Here is a 24,545-nt window from a genome sequence, read left to right as displayed (position 1 = left end):
ACTTAGAATATGCAGTAGCATGAAGCTGATTTATGCAAAGTCTGATCAGTGTGCAAGTTGAAACAGGCTAGTCTACCTTAGAGACGCGTGTAGGGGTCACATTTATTTATTCTTTTTTTCAAATTTCGGGGTTAATTTTTTAGGTGCGGCCCACATACAAATAGGAACAAAATAGTTCTGGATGTCATAACAAAAATGGATGTACTTGAAATAGCGAGCAGTGGTCTAGAACTCCTTTATTTTGGTCTCGATCGTCGTAACCTGCATTATCCCCGGTGCTTGGGTCTGACTGGCTTCAAAAGTGGTCAGAGGTTCTCTTTTGAGCTCTCCACTAAGTGCCTTTTCAGGGTTCACAATAACCATTAATTCCATAGAATTTCACCTCAACGTCCATTCTGATGCCTACCGTATATTGTCGTGTATAAGTCATCGTTCATCCACTGGGCCAAAGTGCTCAACAAGGCACGCTTCACACTACCTGTCGGCATCTTGGGGTTGTCCTCCTGGGTTGTCCACTCATTGTAGAAGGCCCCTACATGGTCCTTGAAAGGCTTATTGAGAACAGTGTCAGGGAGTTAAGGGGTGGACGTCACCCTCCACTGGAGGATCACCAGGTCACATCCTTTGTTCGCTATCGTCTTCTTAATACGGTTCGTGATGTGACCACAGAAGGAATCCAGGACGAGCATGCTCCAGGGCTTTAAGAGGGCACCCGGACGCCTACACCAGACGATCTGAAACCACTCTAAAACACTATACTCATTGAAAAAGCCTTTCTTGTTGGCGCAAACGATCACTGTTCGTTGGTCGACATCGTTTTCGCTTAAACATCAGGTAGGGGGCAGCTTGTGGCCATCGGCCGTACAGCACAACATTGCGGTAAAGCAGTTGTGTTCGTTGCTCGTGGTTAGCAAGTTCACCTGACAACAACCCCTTTTCAACGACGGTTCTTCTGTTCAGCATGTCGAACCAAACCGGCGTCTGATCGGCATTTGTTCCGCGTTCAGGGGTCAGCAACATAGCGATGGAACTCCTGCAGCTTTTGCTCGTAGGCGTCCGGCAGCTTCTGCCATAGCATCTGCCATCTCAGGCTTAGCCCAATGCACTTTATGAAGTTTGTGATCCACATCTTCAAAATTTTAAACTCACTGCGAGCAATGTTCAGTTCAGTAGTGACTGCACATGCCTTGCACTCAATATCATTATATGAAACACTAAAGCTTTTGCTTCATTGGTCAACGACCCACCTTTGAACGGCCTTTTCAAAATATGTTTTAAGTTCTAAAATGAAGTCACCCAGACGTTGTCTTAAACAAGCAATACGAAACTATCTCTTCATGCAGGCAAAAGTCCCTAGAACCCGTCATTTGGCTCAATGCGTGTAAACTCGCATATAGGTCGGTCAAATTTGCGTATAGGTCAAACCCTTTCATTTGAGATACATTTCTGGAAAAGAAGGTTGTCTTATGCATGGCAATACATATACGGTACGTCGAGCAGCTGCAGCGTACCACTGAGCCCGCCTTGGACCGCACGCTTTATCCAGCACCATATGCAGACCTTGTCGACACCGTTTTGGAGACCCAATGCATGTTTGCCACACTCCAGGACATAAGTGACAGTTCGAAAATACTTGCTTACTGCTCTCTGGTTGTGGGGCCCTTATAGACCAACTTAGCAGAAAGAAACATTCACGAAGCCTAACTGGCCTAATGGCAACATTCAGAAATCCGAGTGTTTGATTTTAGAGCAGCACATGGGCGAAAGTGTCCAATTCATAGCACATGGGTAGAAGGCGACCGTGGATGATAGAAAAACCATAAAAAGGACAGCTTTCCGAAGCTTCACTCCTGTAATCTTTCTTATCTGCACTTCAAAGCACGGCAAAAAGTGCGAGCAGAAACACGAGCATGGGGGAGTAAAAATGGCGGAGACGCGGAGCACGCGCCACACTTCGGAAGCGGTCTGCAGGCCTCGGAAAAAGGGCGGCTAATATGCAAAGAATTTTTTTACACGAGTGCGAACCATACACGCAATTACATGGTATATGTCTTGGGGTTATCTTATCAATCGTCTGAGGGCATTTTCTTTCATCTCTTTTGACAGATTGTGGAAGCGAGTACACTCTACGACATGACTGTGTTTCACGATCCAGAGTTCACCAGGCCCTTGTCTCAAGCCCCAATTAGTCTGGTGGCAGACACCGTCGCCTATGTTCATGTGGAGATTCAGAATGGTGGGTCTTGATAGAATGTTAGGCCTTGGTGGACACATTCACTCTTAGAAAACTCAAATGGATCTTTCTTCAGTTTCAGACTTATGCACCATGGTCACAAAGTGTTGGCTCACAAATGCGAGTCGGCCCGAATCGCAGGTTTCGCAGAAATGGATACTCCTGAAAGATGGGTATGGCAAATTATTCAAAGCTATGCTTACTTACATAGACTTTATCCCAAAATAAAAGCTAGAAATTCAGTGCTTCAACTGAACCTTGGTCATTCCTATGCTGGGCTTGACCAGTTGCTGTCATGTTCACCCGTGCAATAAAATTAACAGCCTCCCATTGAAGCTGAGCTGTTCTCAGCTTCAATGGGAGGCTGAGAACCTGGGAGTAACCTGGGAGTATGGGAGTAAATTCAGCAGAGTTGTAGACCTTGAGCAATTTTTCTGCAAAAGGAGGTGGTGAATGAGGCATTGAATATACATGTAATGCCTACATAAAGCAAGTGCAGGAATTGAACAAGACAGCTTGAAGGTTGCGTTTGCATGAAGGGTCGGGGCCCACTAAATTTAGCAGGAAGACTTGGCGAAATTCGGCAGAGAATCACAGCGTCACGTGACATTAAGAGAATTGAAGGTTACTCTGCATGACTGTACCTCAGCAGACAATAAGAGCTGAAACACCCGATCTGGCTCCTTTAATTCTGCATCTACGGTCCCCACAAGCCCTATTAATGCAATGGCATTATTAAGCTACTACTTAAGATTTTTAGCCATGTATATTCTGGCCTCCTAATGTGCAGTAAGTACGCACAGTAGACCATTTCAGCTCATTGTGCTTGCACCCCATTGCGCCGCACTTATGCAGAGCAGCAGTATGTACTCCTTCACATTCGCACCCTCTTTGAAGGAGCTGACGACCTTGACGTCGTCCTAGAGGTTGTCCTAGACGTCACCTTCGACGTCATCCCCTAGGACGTCATTCTAGATGTCATCCTTGAAGTCGTTCTAGAGGTCACCCTAGAGGTTGTCCTGGACATCATCCTAGAGGTCGTTCTAGATGTCGTCTTTGACGTCGTCCTAGAGGACAACATTAAGAATGTCGTTTAGGATGACCCTAAAAACGACCTCTAGGGTGATCTCAAAGACGACAGGGATTTAGAGTTGTCCTAGAGAGACGCTAAATTTAGTGGGGAGTTTTCCCGCTTAATTTAGCGGAAAAATTGATGTCATGACCTATGCACCAATTCAGTTTCCCTGCTAAATATGGCTGTGTGCAACAATAAATGCTATCGCATTCATAGGTAATCATCTTTGTGGTTTTTACCGATTTGCCTCAACCATCAATTTGCTGCCTCGTAATTTTTGTCTTTTAGCTCTCAAGTTGCCAAATAGTCTGAAGTATGGGACCTTAATTTCACATTCACTCCCAGTTTGAACCATAGCTATCTCAAAGAAGGGCAGGTACGCCAAAGAAGTAAGAATGACCATACAGCTTATATTGTCTGTGGTAGCACACTTCACGTCCACTGATAGTAAGTTGTCCCTTTGAATGGATCAGCTAGCATAGTAGCAACTGTTCCCCAGAATCTTTTCCAGGATTTCCCTCATTACATAAATAGGTGATGCATAGTTGAAAGTAAGAAACCTACCCAATGCTATGGCTAGTAGAGGCAATAGGGTATGAAAGCTTCAGACCAAAACTTCTTCACTTGTAAAATTTCAAATGATTGAGGAATGTACATACTTAACCTCTGAACCCAGAATGTCTTTTGCTTCCCAGCTGCCCTAATCGAATGGGAGTGAAACTGCAGCACTTTGGTAGCAGGGGCCTGGGGTCTTTTCTCCAAGTCCCCTGTTGGAAGCGATTTTCTTTCAAGCTGGATTCTGAACTGGCCGGGGAAGTCCTTCTTCTCAAGTGCAAGTTGGACGCTTGCTCCGCTTCAAGCAGGCTCCTGCAAGCGGGCGTCATACAGGTACTACTCACCAGTGTTGTGGAGTGGCAACTCCAGAGTTGGAATGATTCCGGAATCATTCCACACTTCTGCAACCCCGGAATGGAATGGGAATGGAATGGCAGCATCACTGGGAGGAATGTAAGAGGAATGGACTTGGGTGCTTTTTGCCCGGAATGGAGTGGGAATGGAATATGGGCTCGATTCCTATGTGAGCTGTGTCGATCTTCGGCTAAGGCCCACGGCCTGCTGTCACAATGTTATCGGACGGTCAAGGTAGCCCTTGAGACAGCATAACTCCACTTAATGCGACTGACGGCTTGATTTTTTGACTGGTTCGTGTTCATTCAAGGATGAAAGTGGCCACCCCCGGCAAAGCAACCTAAACTTAGAAGTTGTAGACAAACAAAATGTTGCTCTCGGCGCCATGAGACACGACAAAGCGACTGTTGTAGCCATGCGCGATTACAGCGCCGGTCATAGGTTACCGGCTGGGACGAAGCCACGTCGGCTGCCTTTCTCGCGTGTGGGTCTTCTCCCTCCAGAGGCGTACACAGAGTCAGAAGTGGCATAACCGGCTCTTGTGTCTGTAACAGACTGGGTTAACGAGCATCTCGTTACGAAGTTCCTATACTCCATTTAACCTTACAGCAGACAGCAGTGGATACTACGAACCACCCCAGCGATTCAAACCTGTGAATGATCACATGTTTACGGGCTTCGCGCATTGCAGCATTGCTTCCAAAGGCTACAAGGCGCATTGGATTGGCTTCGATGGCTTGTTGCGTTCTCTGCGATCCATCATAAGGTTTAACGAAGTATGGGTTCTGCAAGTGACGAAGCCACGTGTGGGCAGCTTTTGGCACCATGAGGAATGTGTGTCCTAAAAATGACTGAAACTGAATGCAATTATTGTTTTCATCATAGAGGTTTAAGATACCTGCTGGTATGGTAATGATTTTTGCTAAAGCAAGTTTTCCTTGACTTCATTTCCCCTTCAACTAGGTACCTTCTCTGTAATCTGCCTTGAACAAGTCGTTACGAAACATACTCGTAACGCTAAAAACAGCCATTTCATAGAGTGAAGCATGCCATCGCTCTCCACCTGTGGCATCTTACATTCGCCACATGTTAACTATAGTTAATGAGAGGTTAAGAGTTCAGGGGACGCTCCTCCCACCTCTTTCCACTTTAGCAGAGTGAACGTTGGAGAAGAGGTTGCTTCCTCTCCACCGTTCACTCTGCTAAGGTGGGAAGGGGTGGGAGGAGCTTCTCCTGAACTCTTAACCTGTCACTGACTGCAGACATTTTTAAGGCCTTATTAAGCAAACATGCTGTCATGTATCACCTAGAAGTGGAAGGCATGAGGTCTGTTTGCAGAAAATGTAGGTAATTTTAAGTTTTGTTGTCTGTTGCGAGGGTTTTACGCTTCATTGTACGATCGGTGCCTGCAGTGCCACCAAGCGCTTCATGCGACCACAGCTCGGCTTAGTAGAATCAGGGCTTTAAGGACGTGTTTTGCATATTTCTTGCTGTTTCCTATGCCTTTGATAGTGTTAGCTTTATGCTACTTTTTGCAGCAACACAGTGTAGCTGTCCAGAGTCGTTTTTCAAGTTAAGGAATTAGAGGAATGAAATGGAATGGCTTGGCCATTCCAGGAGTGGAAATCGGCCCAGTGTCCCTTTTACTAGGAGTTGAAAGGAATGAAATTTGCCAGAAGCCAGTAGAAGGGGGGTGCTTTGGGACATTGCTACTCTTAGACCTTCGGTTAAGCAAACAAGTGTCTTTAGGGGCTCTTGTAAGCGACTCTCAATAGTGCTGGCTAGCTTTTCTCCGAGTAAGTCCTCGGCCAATGTATTTTTCTGCTATGCAGACTTGGGAAGTTTCAAATAGTGCATGGCATGTTGCCAATGCACTATGTAGTAGATAGTTGGCTAAGATTAGGGTGAATATATGCCACTATAGAGTACATTAGAGAAGCAATTAAAGTTCAAGGATGAACAGAAACCACCAAAAAAGAACAATAGAGGACAAGGAATTTCTCAACTGGCAGCTTTTTTTTTCTTGCTTTCCTTTAATTCTTGTAACAACCAGCACGCATGGAATTCAAATTCCAACTGTGGTTTTTGTTCCTCGTTTATTTTCATGTATTTTCGGTAAAATACTGTATCAAGTTTTGATTACTTTTATAAACAGCCACTTTGTCTCATGCTTTCTGACCAAGGCTTTATTGTGTCGAGATTAGTTCAAGGCTCAAGGTCAGGCTTTCAGGTTAGGCTTGGGATCAAAACTGTGACCTGAGGTGCCTTATAGCCTGGAATTTGTGGATAGGACGTCAAATTCAATCGGAACCTTACAAAATGTGGTTCCTTGGGAGATTACTCGTTCTCTCGGTCACTGAAAGGAGCAAATCAGTTAGTAATCCCCCGGTTTTCCTACCTCCAAGTGCCAAGACGTCGGGGAACCGTGCGCTGCCTTGGCACACTCTGCCGGATCAGAGGCACCAGGGAGCAAGTTGGCTGCCGTGGAGACATGGGGCCCCTTTGTGGTTCTTGGCAGGGACGGTTCCGCTATGGCGGCTGCCGGGGGACCAGCCAAGGGTAAGCATGTGCCTGTAGTGCCAGTCCTGCTGGCCAGATCATTCTCCTTATATATGTTCACTTGTGAACAGTGGATGTCTCTCATAGCAAACAACGAGGACTATCAATACCCCCATCTTAGGGGATGCGAGTAGTATACTTGAAGGTAATGCACCAGTTGTGTTCTTGAACGTAATGGTTCTTAATTACATGCTTGGCTTGTTTGATCATGTGACTGCACAAAAGAAATTGAAGAGCTCAAGTCTCATCCACAGACAAGGAAATTTAGTGTAGTACTCCAGGAATATTCAGCAACTTGGGATGAACCTGTGAAAATGGAAATGTTAAAGTGGTATAGTTATAGTACACTAATATAAGAGGTACCTAAATTGTGCTGGAGGCATTCACAAATCACTTATACTTGGTTTCTTTGCCCGTGACTACACTAATTATGAGTGTTTTTTCCAAACAGGCATACAGATTGCCATCAAAGGTTTTGCCTGGTAACATTTACGTAATCTCTAAAAATGCCACCTAATCAACTATCTTGATTTTCATTTTAAAATATTCTGAAGCGTCATGTGTCATTATTTGGTGAAAGACTGTCTCTAATCTCCAGGTTGTCTCACGTAAAGCCCCTTTATACAGAAAAGTAGCGACATCGTTTGAAGAATGCCGCCTGCTATTTCGGAGCGGTCCAGGCAGCGCTACCGTCGGCGCACGAGAGTGCGAAAGAGCAAAAAATTAAGATAACGGAGCGCACACGGCGAAGGAGGAGTTGCCCTCCAGTCAAGTAACGCCGAAAGCGTAATGTCATAGGAAGGCTGCCCGCTATTTTGGAGCGATCCTGATGGCGCTACCGTCTATGCGCGAGTGTAAAAGTGCAAAAAGTAAGGATAAAAAGTTTGTGCGTCAGAGGAGGAGAGTGATGATGTCGCTACCTTCCTTATTCAGGGGCCTTAGTCTCACGTGCTGTCACTGGTTCAAGTGCTGGCCCTCTGTTTTTCACAATTTATTAAAACTACCTACAGTATCTAAAGTGATTGTTATCAATATAACTACCTCACAGTCTTTGGTAGGCACTTTTTTGGTATGTTATTGGAGACAGTAACACACATACGCACTTTGTTGATATTTAATTGCACGTGGATGTTGCACCTTCACTGTCCGAGTGTCTACTGCATTTATTCAAATATAATGTTGTTTTTTTTGGCAAAAGCTGTCTAAAATTGGGGGTTGACCTATAACTGTGATGAAAGAATGCCGGCTTATAATAGCGAGCAAATTATCTTACTTCATTGAGCTAACCATGTTGCTACCCTGCACCAGCCTCTTCCGCAAGCACGCCGGCACAAAGCAGTGAAGCTCCATGTACATCCCCAGGTGCAAAGTGGTGAAGCTTGACATGAGAGCATTAGTGCAAAGCAGTGAAGCTTAATGCAAGCGGTGCGACGCCAGTGCTTGAACTTCGAGGCATATTGTTGTGGAAGTCCAAAAAATGACATAATCAAGGCACTCAAAAAGTTAGTTTCATGTGCAGTGAATAGACCCACTGTGAACTAAATATTCATATAAATTTCCTTCCCTTCTACTTCTTTAAGAATAAAGGTTGCCCTATATTCAAATATTCTCTTTAGATTTCTCGGTGGGTTCTTAGGGGTTCACCAATCATAACATACTGAGTAGGTACCCATGTCACAATAAACACCTGCCCACTACTTTTGAAATGTTTGAAAATAATCAAAGGACATATCAAGCACCCATTCTACAGTTCGAAACCCACCCAGCTAACTAAGATGCTCTCCCTTGTCAGCCATTTCTCTGAGCACATCGACGCATGGCAGTGAAGCCTGACACAGATGTGCTGGTACAAAGTGGTGAAGTCCACCCAATCATGTGCCCCTTCTGCATTTTTGCTGTCTGCCATAACAAGTGCCTATTCATTAGTTTTTCAAGATTTCCAAATTTGGGTGGGCACTTACACAGTGTACTACGGTCAGTGCTAGGAAGTGCTTTAAGCACATTGTCCTTCAGGTAGGTTTAGAAAACTTGTATTTTACTTGATGTACACTCTCTGAGTATGTATACTTCACTTAAAGGAGCTGTGCAACAGTTTCACTGCTTTGCTTAAATAATTTGGGAGTTGGTGTCTCGACCTTGCTGAAGTAAAGAACAAAAAAAAAAACACTTTTGCCTGCGTGTCCTAGATTTTTATTTTAAAAATGGACAAAGATTGAGGTTTCCGGCACCTCTCAACTCCTTCACCATCTTCCAAGTCGCGTGCGCTTTGTTGTCAACGGGGGTCGCGCGGGGTGCCGGTGAAGCTCTCTCTCTAGAGCCACCAGTGAGCAGCGAGAACTCATCCACTCGCGACCGCGTGACCACGTGCTGGCGGGCACAGCGTGAACAGTATGGCAGGAGGAGGAAAGTCTCATCCAAGTCCAGCCATCCCCGTCTGGCTGTGTCCCCGTCCCCCTCCGGCTTCTGGTGGCTGTTTGCGGTAGCAATAGAGCTGATGGTTTTGTGGACCTAAGATAGATGTTTTGTCGATGATATCAAGTTTTTGACGCATTTATATTTATGTTAGACTGACAAGATTTATAGAAAAGTTACCTTTTATCGAGCAGGTATGTCGCGGGAGTTGCGAAAATCCGCACTATAAGCGGTACCGCGCTATAACCAAAACATCAATTTTTCAGGCCAAAATACATGCCATCAGACAACTTACCTTTGTAAAAGAATTTATTTTATGTTCGATGAAAAATAAAGCTTATTTTGAGGAAAGTCTTTATTTCACCAGACTAGTACACTTCTCTCTCAAATGTCACACATTTTGAAAGAAATGAGTGACTTTTGCCTGGCGCAGCCTTTTAACGGCGTCGCGGGTTGCGGACGGACGTTGCGAGCGTTCAGGATTGCTAACCCTAATCACTTTTCTCCGGCGATGAAAACGCGTCAAAATTCGCATCTTTTATACGGTACGCGCCAGTAATATACCTTCAACTTGAGCACAGGCATGAAATGCTCCAAATAAGAAATCCGGGCGATGTTCGAAAACACAAATGCTTAGAAAGCACCACTGTAGTCGAAGTAAACAAACACGACGACACGGGCGTTTCTGCCGTCTTGAGAGTGCCGCCACAACATTGCCGCACGAGTAGGTGGATCTTCCCTTCTAGTACGTGCTGGGTTATCATAGCGACACACAACGAAAATTCACAGTCAAGGATAGCGCTTTTACGCGGAACGATGAGCTTCTCCACCACGCCGTCTACGTCGACGATCACAACCAACGCCATGTTCGTGGATAGAAGCAGCCGCAGCAGCCGGCCCGCGACCGGCTTGCAACGCGCGCGAACACTTCTCTTCGACCTGCGATTGGTCTGTCGTTGCGGTTGTTTGTTTCCAACGCAGCGGAGGGACGCACGCACGTGAACGACACGTGCGTGCGTCCCTCCGTCGCTATGGCAACTGAAGCCTCTCTCTTCACTTCTTCCCGCTTCTTTGAGCAACCTCCTTGCCCCGCGAGTGCCGCTTGCGGCTCGCGCCGTTATCTAGTGTCGCACAGGGAAGTGTGCTCGCAGCGCCGGTCAGTCGGCACGCTGTTCCAAAAACCGCCCTATAACCAGTATTCCCCTTCGCGCGCCTGCATTTTAAGCGGTATGTAAATACATTGAGTTCTATGGGAGGCAAACCGGTGGTTTAAAAAGCCGCGTTGTACCCGGTCCTGCACTATAAGCGGTTACGTTGTAAGTGGTCTATACTGTATTTGCACAACTTGCTATCTTTCTAGAAGACCCCCATTGTTGTCATGCTACGTGGTTCTCATGGCCGCCGCTTGCGGCTGCAGGTCGGGGAATATTCTACCGTATTTACTCGCGTATAGGTCGACCTGTTTTTCAAAAATCGCCTCATCAAAACTGGGGGGTCGACCAATACGCGAATCCCGGTATTATATTTTTCAACTTTTTTTTTTTTTCGGGGGTCCCGAAGTTAGGGGGTCGACCTATACGACGTATTGACCAATATGCGAGTAAATACGGTAATTTTTGCCTCGCGATTATGCGGTGGAATCGCAACATTTTGAAGTAAGGAGGTGTGTTTTCTGTCCTTTTGACAAGATGAACTATGTCAAAAGTAGAAGACGCCAATTCTTTCAACGTTAAAATCGTTGCACAGCTCTTTTAAAGTACTTTTTCTGATGTACTTTCCGAAGAAAGTACAACTTCTGATTTCAAAATACATTCCCCGAATTCGGACTTGTTGCTGGGAAAGGCACGGAGATGAGCGTGTTGGTCTGGGCAGTGCCTTCTTGCGCTCTGCGAAATTAGGCTATTGCAAGGATCACGTGCTTGTGTCCTTGGCTTTCCCAGTACTGTAGTACTATGCACAACTTCCGAGGTTAAATTCATTAACCTCTAACAGAAAAAAACAGCATATCGTAATGTGAAAACGCTTTATCGTCTTTCGAGACGTCATCCGGTCATTTCTTTGAGATACAAATAAGTGCCTTATAAGTTGATTGCGCTAAATAGTTTGGCAGTGATAGTAAAGCAACTCCTCTGTAGCCACTTGACTTTGTCCAATATTCGCTGCCGTTTTCGAAAATAGCTAATCCACCTTCATTTACCCCTAAAGCAATGCGTACAAGTTAAAAAAAATATGCTATAGGTGTAGGAAGGGCATAATGAAAAATTATGTTAAAAAGTACTTGTAATTTGAAAGTATTTTGTATTTATAGTACTTCACTTCAAGTGCATTGTGATCAATGTACTTACTACAGTCACTCGAAGTGCTTAGTTTTAAGATGTACTTTATCCAACACTGATTACAATATATCTGTAATCGACTTATATTTGAGTAAATATGATAGTAATCTACAATTCGGCCTAAACGGGTTCAGCTTGTTATACCAGTTTTTCTCGCACGCTGTTGGGCAAAGACGAGCAGAAGTTCAGGGAAAGCGGCACCCCATGAGTGTCCCATGACTCCGTTTGCACTAGAGTCAGTAAGTGAGCCATGCTTAGGGTATCGAGACTTCATTTTCCAACCGTCTTATGGGCGCTGCCATTTTGTTGCCTGCAGGGCAGGCGCAATCGGTGATAGTTACAATTAAAAAATGTCACTTCCTCCGCTTTACATACGCCATCGGAAAGCTCGGGCAATATCGTCTTGCTCTGTCGCAGACCGTTTTAGCATTTCTGGAGGACCGAAAAGCGTTTCCTGCTATTTAAGATAAAGATTCAGATAGCTGGCAGCAAGGATTTCAAACAACATGGTGACCAAAGTGGCATCGCACCGAAGCATACTGTGTTTTGTGGACTATAGTCCTCACCCGGCATATAGTCTGCAGGGACGTATTTTGGCTGAAAAAAAAGGAAGTTCTCCTTAGATGGTTTGCACCCGGTGCTTAGTCCACACCTTGTGGATATTCCGCACGTAAAACTATTCCGCACAGCACACTTTGAAAACTACCCACTTTATTAGTGTACAAAGAAGCTCGTATCGTACAGAAATCATTATTAACATAATTCATTGTTCACCAAATCTGTCGCATCTCGTCACAATGAGCAATCTTAAAAAAAAAAAATCCTCGTATGGTTTGCACCTGTAGACACTCCACATCGCGTAAAAATTTCAACTCAAACGTGTATAGCCGATGGACTCTAGTCCAGACAATACGGTAGCTTACTTATAGTCCCTGACAGATTCAAAAAGACAGCGTGTATTTGGAACACCCGATCTCCAGCACGCGCTCCGTGCCCCTTCCGTGCTTTAGTCGCGCAGGCGCGCTCAAGATGCACGGGACGTTCAAGCGTGATCGAACATGCTCGTGCTGAGGGCAGGACAAACGTAACTTCTCCCTGCCGTCATCATCCCGTCGGTGACCGCAGCGTGTCCGGTCTTTGCAGGGTTCCCCATGCTGCACAGCTCCCCGGGGGAGCAGCAGCAGCTGTCGCTGCCCATGGGTGGCAGCGGACAGGGGTCCACCTTCCCGCTGCCGGCCCCCAAAGCCACGTTAGGCTCGTCCCGGCCCCGGCCCAGGAAGCCAACCGAGGCCCAGCAGCCGCCCGTGGTCTTTGTGGGCGTCATGATGGAAGCCGTCGTGGGCATCGCCTTCTCCTCTTTCGCCATCGGCATGGCCCTGGTGGCCGCCATGTGGTACATCCACGCGCGCACAGGTGGGCTCTCCGAGGGGGCTTGCGGGAACGTTGGGGTAAGGCATGGTGCTTCGGGGCGCAGATTCTAAAACTTTGCAATCTCGAGGAACTCGTCACGAAGTCGCCATTCATTGCTTATAGACGGTAAACAGTTAGATAGAGTTGCATCGTTAGTAAAAAACTCGACGATCGTAAGGGCAGTAATAAATAAAAAAAACAGTCGCGGCACTATGTACTGTTGAGACAAAAACAAGATATCAAAATTACTAGTGGCGAGATTAGCTGGAACTCACAGGTTCGGCGAGCAAGAGCACCGGCTGAAGACTGGTTTAGATGCCGCAGGGAAGATGAGTAGAGTGGTAGGAGCGCTTCGGTCTCGAGAGCTTTGGAGGTAGCCGGATCTCTGGTCGCAGCGGGAGGCTTCTTTCCTGTAGGGTACCAGATGTGAAGACTGTCTCAAGTCCCCGCTCCCAACAAGGTCGAGTCAGTGCTGGGTGTATCGGCGCCACAGGCCGTTGGGATGCGGGAGACTCGGTCACACCTCTTGGGGCCTGGCCCACGACGGAAGTCTGACATCTTCATGCTGCCCAACCTAGTTCGATTGTCCCGCGCCCCTCTCTGGCGCCCCTTTTTTCCTTCCCACGCGCGCATCTCCACTTACCTCCAAGTGGGCTATGGCTTGCTCCAATAGGGAGTTTTAGTAGACCGTGTTTCCCCCTCTGGAGGACAAATGTAATAGCTGCATGTATGCTGGCTGGTCTAACATATTAAGCTGCAAATGAAATATTATCTCATTGGTAGTTGTTTTTACTGCACTGTGGAACCTTATAAATTCAGTCAGTCAGGCCACAAACAAATATATTTATGTCAAAAGGCAACTCCCTTCAATTCCGGAAATTTTGGGATAATTGAAGATTTCACATTGAAAAGTGAGGTGGGTGCATGCTGACTGACAGGCAGGCTGACTTGTCAGTGCACCAGCACCTGTACAGCATATTCAACCTTTTGAGCCCTCTAGTTAAAGGGAATACTTAAACGAAATTTGAAATAATACCCGTCATGTTCAGAAATAGGCTGAATATGGTACACCATATCCGTAAATGACAATGACACATTTGTATTTTGAGCCTGATGACTGCATTTTTCATTATAAACGGCCCACTCTGGCAAGCGCTCCGAGAGCATCCAGCAGAGAGCATGTCACATCCGGCGCAATCGTGACATAGTTTGTCTCGGGATAAGCAAAGCTGCAGCGAAACTGACATCGTCAGGATGCCCTAGTCGTTCCAGCCACCGAAGCGGTCGAAACACGCCAGCGATCAGTCCACCGCAACTAACCACAAAGCTGCTTTTGTGTGAATTTAGAGTGACGGGTTAATTTTCTATAATCTTGTAGAGGAAGAATAGTAACGTCTGGGACACACACACAGAAAAAAAAAAAAAAAGTCACGTTGAGTGAGAAGTTTTTTTCCTCCCCTCTTCTCTCGTGCTGGCCGTAGAGCTGTCAGAATAATGTCAGGTTCAAAGCATGTATAGTTCTAGACGAGACAGTTATCGTCACTACCTGTCAAGGTTCCTAGATGGACATTATTACAAACGAGGCCTTAGTGACATCCACCAGGTGCCCTTTGTTAATAGTTAAATTAGTTTTAAAAGTCCATTTCATGACTTTTTCAACAAAATATTAGTACTGATACTGCTCCCTTGAACACATATACACCAAGAAATAAGCGCCAAAATTTTGTTGTAGTACTATCCCATTGGTGCTCTCCGATTGTGCCAAAGTGTAAAATTACTTTCTCCTCCGTTACTAGCCAATTAAAAGTTTCACCACTTTCTCTCACTAAGTGCAGCTTGTTGCTCGAGCGTATCGTTCATGAAGCTGACCATTCAAATTTCCCAACATTTGTTACACTCTTTTTTTTGTGGTTTTTGGTTCTTCTTATAATGATTGCTTTATTTGTGTGTCTGATGTTTCACATTTGTATCCATTTTCACAAAATGTATATTCTTAAAAATACATATACCCTCGATTGAAAAAAAACAAAAGCTGAAAACTTTTTCTTATATATCTATCACAAAACTTTAGGTACTAGTACGTGCTTCTTTTCATTGCCCAAAACAAAACTTTGTAGTGCTTGGAACACTCTACCTCAAGTGATCTGATTGGCATACGTACACTGTGCGACTATTTGTGCAACTATGAAAAAATTGACACTTTCTACATTTTTTTTATAGACGGTACGAATGGGCACTCAACTTCATTGCTTAGGTTGAGCATCCTGCTTAGGATGCTCCGAGAACGTTCCACAGCACTTGTACATTTCATGACAGCTTTTCAAGTTTCTAGACGAAACGGGAAAAACTGGCGATGCAGTAGCCGTGCTGTGCATGTACCGTCGTAGCACCTTAACAACCTGATACACCCCACACATTCTTTTCTTTTCATGCCCTGCACCACAAAGCCCGCCAACTGAGTGCGCAGCGCCGACATGCCGTCACTCCTCGCACGCTGGGGTGCTGCCGGCCTCGTAACTTTCCCATGTCACGTCCGCCCAGCGGCAGCCCCCACCTGGCGTTCCCCCTCGAGAGCAGCACGTAACGGGAGGCCCAAGGGCGCATGCACCACTCCGTTACCTGACACCTCGCCTTCGCCTCTCTGGAGGCGGCGAGAGACAATGCGACGCATATCATGATCATCCACTGCAGAGAACGATGAGAAACAGTGCCAACCGCGAGGAACGCGAGCAAAAGTATGTGCATTTGTACTGGCACCAGGTTTGGGATGCACTAGAGCTCAATTGCGGACACTCTGTTGTTTAAACCCCATGCACCCGACTTCAGTTGATTTTATTATGTCAGGAGGTTTCCTTCAGGATTTTCGGCATCGACCTTCTGTGCGGAGACTATGGGTATTTATGTTTCTCTTCGGCACGTTTTCTTTAATATACTTCAGACCGTGGAATGATTATCTTAAGGGCTGTGGGTGGGGGCCGACCAAAGGCAGCGCCGAGGGTGCACTCTCTGAAATCACACCCAAGTTTGAAACTCAGGCGCATGCGCTAGACATTCGCGGAAAAGGTAACCCTAGGACTGGACCAAGACTTCCAAAATGAATCTGAAAAGCGTTCAATATACATTTTGGTTAAATTGGCCTTTGATTATAATTACACGAGCGGAAGTATAGTTATATCGTATGCGCCACTAAACTCGTCAAGCTTTTGTTAACTCAATGTTACAAACTTCAGCAAATGCAAAGATTAAGATGATTTCGGAGAATTAGGTGGTCGTGAAACTTGCGTACTAGCTGCCGTTGTCAGCTCTTGATACGCAGTGTTTCATACTTTGTTTAGCGGCACTGTCAGATTGAATATAAGGACATTGATTTTATGTATATCTTTGGTTACTACTCTTGATGTTTCTCTCTACCTCTGTTAAGCATGAAAAAAGACTTTTGCAGTTGCTTTTTTTACCGACAGCGAGAAACGGCGAACAATTTTGATCTTTCTTTTATATACCACTATCACAATGGTCAATATTTGATGTCTTCGTGGTGGTATGTGTCATATTGATTTTATGTCAGTGCCAATTGTACTGCATATGCTCAGAAACCGCATAGAAATCACAAGCGGTACACTTCATGTTCATGTCTGCACTGACGACTGTTTTTTAACATTGAACATAAACTTGTTATCTGTGGAACTCTAAACCACCCCACCCACCATTCTGACATACTATATTCATCAGACTGTTGCGTATGCATGGAAAAAGTGCAATAAGACTCGTCCATTACAGTTTTCAGTCGGTCTATACCATATTACGTTCAACATAAATTACCTCGGCATATTTTTAAACAAGTTGATCGTCCTCAATACTTGAGGTATAGCACCAGGCAATTTAGTTATCACAGAGTTTAGACGGAATATAATTTGGTTTTAGTAACATATTGCTCAATTCGTTTGCGATCATACTCATCTTTTTAAGTTGTATTTACAAGTGTATATTTTGTTGTGTGTGACACTCAGGAATTTTTTTGTTGTTTTTGTGTCTGGTGGCACTTTTTGCCTGTCCTTCTTTGTGTGTATGCAGAATTCCTAATATATTGCAGCATTTATTTTAGATGTGGGAGCCATAAATGACCTCACTGCTTTTCATTGTGTTTCAGTTGGTTACAAGCTTTGTTGCCATTGATGCTAGAACAAATTTGAATTGCAATAATTTGCTTTAACCCCTTAACCATTTTGGACGAGCCTACCTTGTCAACATGGAGCCGTCCCCAAACCGTTTAGGACGAGTATAGCTCATCTGCTTTTCCCGGTTCACGCACTCGATTGTTTTGGACGAATTGGGCTTGCGGGGGGGGGGGGCTTGTGGCTTAGTTTAAGGCTCTGCCAAACAAATGGCAGCAATTAAAATGAAAATGATGCAAACTTTTTTTTTTATTTTGTTTGTGGCTAGAAGCTTGATTTTGAAGGCAACAGATGTAATTTTGAAGACAGGATTGAGCAATTTAGGGTCAGAAATTCTCCAAAACTAGAAACGGTTAAGGGGTTAAAGACAATCATTAACAATCATCCTGCTTTTACATCAGCAATGGACAGTCTATTTGTCACATGTCTTTAGCAAGCTATCTGCTTGTTTCGTTCTAGTATTGAAAGTACAAATTCACAATATTGAGAGAAAAAAAAAAACAGTAGTAAGATGTGCATGAAACTATATGTATATACTCACCTGAAAGTATCATTGGAGAGGAGATATATATTTTTTATTAGAGAGGAAGATGTTTATAACACTGTACCTATTTTACTATAGACGTAGCTTGATTAAACAAGACAGCTGATGATGAAGGTCACAAGTGTTGCTTTGCATGCTAGCAGATGAATCAGCGGGGCTTGTTCTGAAGCTGTACGTTCCCACCATGCTGGCATGAAATCGAAGCAGTTATCATGTATACAGACGTGTGTATTGTAGAGTTTTGGAAAGAGGAAACTTGATGCACATTGTTGGGTTTGGTCACACAAAATGTTGCGCAGGGGCTGTCAATTATCCAAATACTGTTTTCCATGTCCCTCTGGCTGCGGTAGAGCAGTTGTAGATGCTGGTTGCCAAACATGTACTCATGTTCCTGTGCAGAGAGGGAAAGAGAAAGAAACCCCTGTCCATTATGTTTTGATTCTTTAAACATTGGTAATGCCTAAAGCTTCCTGAAACATTATTTTGTGCAGAATCTCGCCAAGCATGAACCACAGGGTTTCATGGTTTTCTGTTGTCGGCTGCAACTGTGTGCTGCAAAAACAGCTGTTGCTTATGGCAGCAACTGATGCTGCAGTGTCACCGCAGCGGATCAGATCAAACGGCCCGGTGGTGCGCAAATGCTGCTGCACCTTTCTGCAGCAGTGTCATGAACCATGTTTTCAAGGCACTCATACTCCCCTCCACATTGTTACAAGCACACTGTAGGTGTGTTCAGAGTCCCAGCTCATTTTGTGAACCAAGACCTAAGCAAAGAATGCGACTTAGAAGAAAGATTACCGCACTTAATATCTCAATATGTTCTACACAGTTAACGTCGACCCTTCACCAGTAGCCCAGCATATTTGACTGTAGTATTACGGACGATGGATGTTGTGTGAATTCCCGTGTAACACGAGTTTGAAAGATGATGTTCAAGTCGGTGTGTGGTGTTGGGCTGCCAAGTCAGCGAGCCCAAGGACTGCATTCCCATGTGTATTTGAGTGCTGCTACATGCATTGGATGGTTAACGCGCTTGTAGCCTACGTGTTGTGATGTGTACAGGTGACAGTCATAGGCAAGGCAAAAAGTTATGGAGAAAAGTGTATACCAGAGTTCCGGGTTTTGTTATGCCAACTGGACGTTTCCTTGTATCTTACAGCTTGCATTGCAGACAGGAGCAGAGTTATTGGCATGAACTGTGTACAGGCTGTGTTGAGGACACTGACAATGACGAGAAGCAAGCTTAGGGAGTGAATCCGACATGCAATTTGAGGGCCGGCTCAAGGGATAACAAGCAGGGACCAAGGCCGAATCTCTGGGGCAAACTAGCCTGCGTGGATAGTTATTCGCTGCTTTACGTGCTACCTAGTCAACATTCCAGGCTTTTAGTAGTCTGTCTCACACTCTCAGTGAGGAGCTTCAAAGCTCACAGGATTTGATCAGGTGTAACACTGAAACAGCAGTGTCCACCTTTCATAAAGAGACTGAATTTTTGGGTCTGCACCTTGCTTTTTTAGAGCTATGGCATGTTACTGTGTAAAAGAGTGCTGCTCTGTCTGTAAAGTTTCCACTATAGCCAAGTGATAAGATAAAGCTTTTTTTCCCTGATTTCTTAGAAGGGCAACTTCGCTAATTTGGTATCGCCACTCAGCCGTTTCAATTGGTTACTTTCATGTGTCTGATTAGGCATTTGGACTAAGTTCTCAATCCATCTGGTACAAACAGGACATGTGCCAGATCTTTTTCTTGTAGGATTAAGAGCTAAATTCAACATATCTAGCTAAAAAAAAACATTTGTGTTTTGAAAGCTTGAAATTGAATGAAGGAATGTATTATTTAAAAATCTAAGAGGTTTGCTGTGTTTGATTAGAGTGTAGGCAAGTTGTCCAATTGATCATTACCAGCTTTCAGAATAAAAATATACATTATAGCCTGTTTGGCCACAATATTAGAAACATTGTTGCTATTGTGCCACTATCCTGTCCTAACAAACTAGATAAGACACCTTCCAGACCTCCTTAAAGATGGGACACCAACACACTCGTTGTCTTGCTGCAAGGTTACTTCATAGAATCTAAACAATGCCAGTGCCACTTTGTTACCCTTTGTGAAAGCAAAATATTTGCCAAGTTGAGGGCAATATGCCTAAAGCTGCTCCTTTGCAAAGCTTGATAAATTATAGTCATTGTCTAAACCAAGCCTTGAAATATAATTGTGTATGCAGACAAGAATCACAAGTGCATATAATGTCCTTGTTGAATTTGACCGATCAGCTCTTTGGCTTTTGAAAACACCTCTCCTGAACCTAACATACCTTGAATAAAATCTAATGGAACTATAATACTCGATTGTCTTTTGTCATTTCTTTAGTTTTACTTCAATAGGAGCTGTCAACAAATTTTGCCTACCGCAATATTACAAAATTAACCACTCAAAATCAAGAGCGAACTGGCTGAAAATCGGGGCTAGGATGGCTTTTGTGTGCAACCAAAGAAGTTAAAAAGACTATTGTAGCTAAGTGCAGTGATGTGATTGGCTTAAATTGTTTTGGAGCACCTTTCGGAGCAGCCAAAACAGTGTTTTGGAGCAGCAAAACTGGCCTTTGGAGCAGCCCAAACAGTGTTTTATAGCAGTAAATGTGGCTTTTAGAGCAGCCAAAACAGTGTTTCGGATCAGCAAAAGTGGCTTTTAAAGCAGATGTTCTTAGAAAAATAGAACCAAATATTCGTTTTAAGTGCTGGACAAATGAAGGGCACCTTGCTCACCGCAGTAAAGAAATTATGGTCAAGTTAGACCACCTGGATGTAACTGAAGTGCCAGTGACATGACGCATTTTCCAGTGCTTCAGTTAAATGATATATGTACCCGCTATAGATAAATAAGAACCAAACTGCACATATTCAAATTTATCTGAAAATGATCGGCTTAGTACTAAATATCGCAGCATTAGGTTGACTAGTTATATAACATAATAAATTGAAGCAGTCTCCGACTGACGAAACGCGTAACTACTGCAGTGCAATCCAAAATTGTACACAAGAAAAAGGTACATTACAACTAGCGGGTGCTTTTATTTTTGCTTTTCAAAACTTTCTGCAAGGCTGCTGTAAGCCTCGCTTTGCCTTCGGCAAGTAATGAATGTCCACTTTCAATGTCTCCAAAGAGACTTTGAGACATCCCACAAGTGTTCAGTGCTGTAGGCGTTGCCGAGAAATTCTGAACAACCGTTTGCCACCGTTTTACTAGTTCCCCCCGTGTGCCAGATTTTCGTCAAAAGTAAGCAAACGCAAATGAATTGCAAGCATCACGGCTGGTACCTCTGTCGTGCAATCATGTTCGCATGCACGTGAGGGGGTCCATATCACATGAGCGAATGACGTTTCAGCGAACAGCGACATTTGAGCGAATCAACATTTTAGCGAATAACGGGGGCGCGCGTTAACCCACCCGCCGCGCTGCGCTTTATGCCAATTCGCGGCGACAGTCTGCGGCGGCTCGTTACAAAAATGTGAACCCACTTGGCCCACCCAAAAACGCCGCTTCGCGGCGTCCGACTATTCGCTAAAGTGTCATTCGGTAAAACGTGGGCGTTCGCTAAAACGTCATTCGATCAAGTGAGTGCCTCCCCTATTTTTCTTAGGATAGAGGAGCGTTAGGCGGCGCAGACATGCAGCGCCATGAGGTGGCAGTCAGTGAAAATGACGCGCAGCGGCCAATAGGAGCCTCGTTCCTTGACACTGTGATGCACACCAACCAATTGGACCGAAGCCAAAATCCATCAGATTTCGGCTTCGCTCCGCTCCTATGGGATCGGGGAAACTAGGTGCCGTTTGGCTAGGCTTTTCGCGTGGCTTCAAAGCTGGGAGCCACCAGATCGTGGCTTCACTTGGAGAAAGGAGTTTAGGTGCCGTTTGGCACAGCTTCAAGGCTGATAACGTCGGCTCACTCCATGGGACAGTTAATGCTTTTGCATTAATACGAGTCTGCTTATTGGCAGTCTATCCCCTCAACTTGTCAGAAATGCTCTTGAAATACGAGCTGGTTTATAGTTGCCGACAGACTTTTCAAATGCTGAAACTGTTCAGGCGAATTTGCTGTTGCTGCATAAAGTTAAAGGAGCTGTGTATTAATTTTAACGTTGAAAAAATTTGCATCGTCTACTTTTGACATTGTTTATCTTGTCACAAAGGGCAGAAAACATACTTCCTTTCTTCGAAATGTTGTGATACCGCTGCGTAATCGCAAGGCAGAAGTTTGAATATTTCTCGACCTGCAGCCGCGAGCGACAGCCATGAGAACCACGCAGCGCGACGTCAATGGGGGACTTGTAAAAAGGATAGGAAGTTGAGCAAATACCTGCTCGATAAAGGGTAATTTTTCTATAAATCTTGTCGTTCCAACATAAATATAAATGCGTCAAAAACCTGGTATCATTGACAAAACTTCTATTATACGGCATTTTAGTGGTGCCATCTGTTCGAAGTTAACAAAACCCTAAGCTCTATCTGCTACCGCGAACAGCTGCCAGAAGCCGGAGGGGGATGGCCGGAACTGGACGAGACTTTCCTCCTTTCGCCATGTTGATAGCGCTGCGCAAGCACGTGGTCACGTGATTGCGAGCAGGTGAGTTCTTGCTGCTCACTGATGGCTATAGAGAGCGAGCTTCACCGGAACCCCGCACGTCCCCCATTCACGTCGCAGCGCACGTGACTTGGAAGATGGTGAAAGAGTTGAGGTGTGCCGAAAACCTCAATTTTTGTCAACTTTTAAAATAACAACTAGGACATGCAGGCAAAAGATCTCGAGGTTTTTTGTTCTTTACTTCAGAAAGGTGGAGACACAAACTCCTAAATTATTTAAGCAGAGCATTGAAATTGTTGCACAGCTCCTTTAACATACAACAGCCAAAAGTTTGGATGTCATGAAACTTGTTGCTCAATTTTTTAACTTAATTTGCGGTGTGTTTTGCCTAGAACACTGCTGTGAATCATGTTGCCACCGTTTTGTATTTAACTTGTACAGGCTCCTCCCTGGGTCCCTATTATTTTGTTGAAACTTGTTTCGTGGACAGAAACATTTCATCAACACTCGTAACACAAACTGCACGCTGTAGGGACATTTTTTCATGCTTGTATCTCTGGGGTGCACGTTAACTCACCACCGCCCCCACCCACCTCCCCTCCCGCCTGAATCCAAGCTGCTTCGCGGCGACAATCTGCGGCAATTGATTACAAAAATGTTAACCCACCTGACCGACCCATACCTGCCACTTCGTGGTAACGGTCTCATGCAGCTTATTACAGAAAACAGCTAATCGGAGCTGCCCCATTTTTCCATAGAAATTGTGGGTCCGTCCGTAAATGCCGCTCCACAGCGGCCGACTATTTGCTCAAGTGTCATTCGGTGAAACGGCGGCGTTCGCTAAAACGTCATTCGATCAAGTGCGTGCCTCCCCGTGAGGGTCAGCATGGAAAGACTGGACCTCGTCGGACGCGACGGTTGTGTCCAAAACATTATTGGACGATCTTGTCATCATCGCCGAAGCTGGCAGCCAACAGGCCAAAGCCAAAATGACCAGCTTCCAACTCTTGATGATAATCGCTCTCATCGCTGCTGTGATTAGTGTTGAAAACTTAAAAAAGCGAGCAATGCTGAAGACATTGTCCACTCAAAACCGCACGCTTGAAACGCGGAAGGTGAAACGCGAGATGCCGAGAGAGAACCAAGTTTGCGGGTGCATGCAAGGGGACGACCGCGCCGCCATAGACGGTGGGCGCAGTATGCCGCTGACCTACCAAACATGGCAGCCTTCCCGAACGGGACGGATTCGAGAGTCCAGCGAGTAAATCCATTTATCCGAAAAACTATCGCACCATTTACAAAACGCATTCAGCAAATACCGCAAAACCTTCAGTCTTGTTATACACGAATCAGAGATGTTCTGGGGCTACACTGTGTTCACCTTTAAGCTGAGACTAAAAACTCCCGCCTTCAACGCAAGCTTCCTGCCCTTGCTAGCATGAACGCGCACGCACGTGCAGCCAAAGCACTACGAAAGCCAGTGAGCTCACGCTAAAGCAGAGCTTTTAGTATCAGCTCAAGGGTGAACATAGTATAGCCGATAAGTGGCGCTGTGCATCTTCTCTCACTGTAAGCATTTGTGAGGGAACGGATTGCATTCGAGCACACTGGAACACTAACGTGCGAGCGTTTAATCTGGTTGCCATCGAGGCGAGGCTTACGAACTGGACTGCCGAGGAACGGCACATTAGCCGCTGGGCCACAAAGTCTCCTTCAATTTTCGTGCCACGGACAGAGCGCCCTTACGGCGCACATTACACGACGTTGCTGGCGCAAACTAGAGTCACTAAATAAAGCTACGCTTTCAGAGTACCGAAACTCCCAAACTATGAGTCTGAAGCGCGTCAGGCGCCGCCATCTTGGGTCCACGCGCAGATGGAGGAGTGACTGTAGCCGAGCCAAGCCAAGCTGTAGCCGTCGCCTGGTGCCGTAGCCACAGCTGTGGCAGCAAATCAAGGTCGTGTTGTTCGCATCTCGACGTAGGAAGGAAAAAATGCATGCAGAGCGATGAACTTCAGCGTGCGCGCGCAGTAAACAGTAAAACAGCAGCAGATCACTGGACCCAAGATGATTGTAGATAAAAAATGTGATGATGACGATAGCGACTCACGTGACTGCCGCTGTCCAATGATGCCGCAGCGAACCAGAACATTGTTGAATAGAGCGACTGTATTGTCGTCAGAATGCCAAAGAAAAGGAATGCAGTACTCTGAAAGCATAGCCAATTTAATGACTAGTGCAAACGTGGCTTCGGCGCTTTTACACATTTTACTTCGAAAGGGTACTGGCAGTATTTGAAATTTACCATCTGGGT

At 45.1% G+C, this 24,545-nt stretch overlaps 1 protein-coding gene across 1 annotated transcript in view; it reads left to right on the top strand.

Moving 5' to 3' along the window:
* Window positions 1-17,261, top strand: part of LOC8033638 (transforming growth factor beta receptor type 3) — a 74,254-nt gene extending 56,993 nt beyond the window's left edge. Inside the window, exons 12-17 of the mRNA XM_029993067.3 lie at window positions 2,107-2,236; window positions 2,310-2,406; window positions 4,004-4,196; window positions 6,623-6,776; window positions 12,668-12,937; window positions 15,382-17,261. Coding sequence (XP_029848927.2) covers window positions 2,107-2,236; window positions 2,310-2,406; window positions 4,004-4,196; window positions 6,623-6,776; window positions 12,668-12,937; window positions 15,382-15,518 — 981 coding nt within the window. The 3' untranslated portion in view covers window positions 15,519-17,261. The remainder of the gene's footprint in view (window positions 1-2,106; window positions 2,237-2,309; window positions 2,407-4,003; window positions 4,197-6,622; window positions 6,777-12,667; window positions 12,938-15,381) is intronic.
* The last annotated feature ends 7,284 nt before the right edge of the window (window positions 17,262-24,545 follow it).

The sequence above is a fragment of the Ixodes scapularis genome, unplaced genomic scaffold (genome assembly GCF_016920785.2).
Source record: "Ixodes scapularis isolate PalLabHiFi unplaced genomic scaffold, ASM1692078v2 PGA_scaffold3__209_contigs__length_174095766, whole genome shotgun sequence".
NCBI classification, from domain to species: Eukaryota; Metazoa; Arthropoda; class Arachnida; order Ixodida; family Ixodidae; genus Ixodes; species Ixodes scapularis.
The sequence above is the reverse complement of the archived record's forward strand: the minus strand, read 5'-3'. Positions and strand labels throughout refer to the sequence as shown.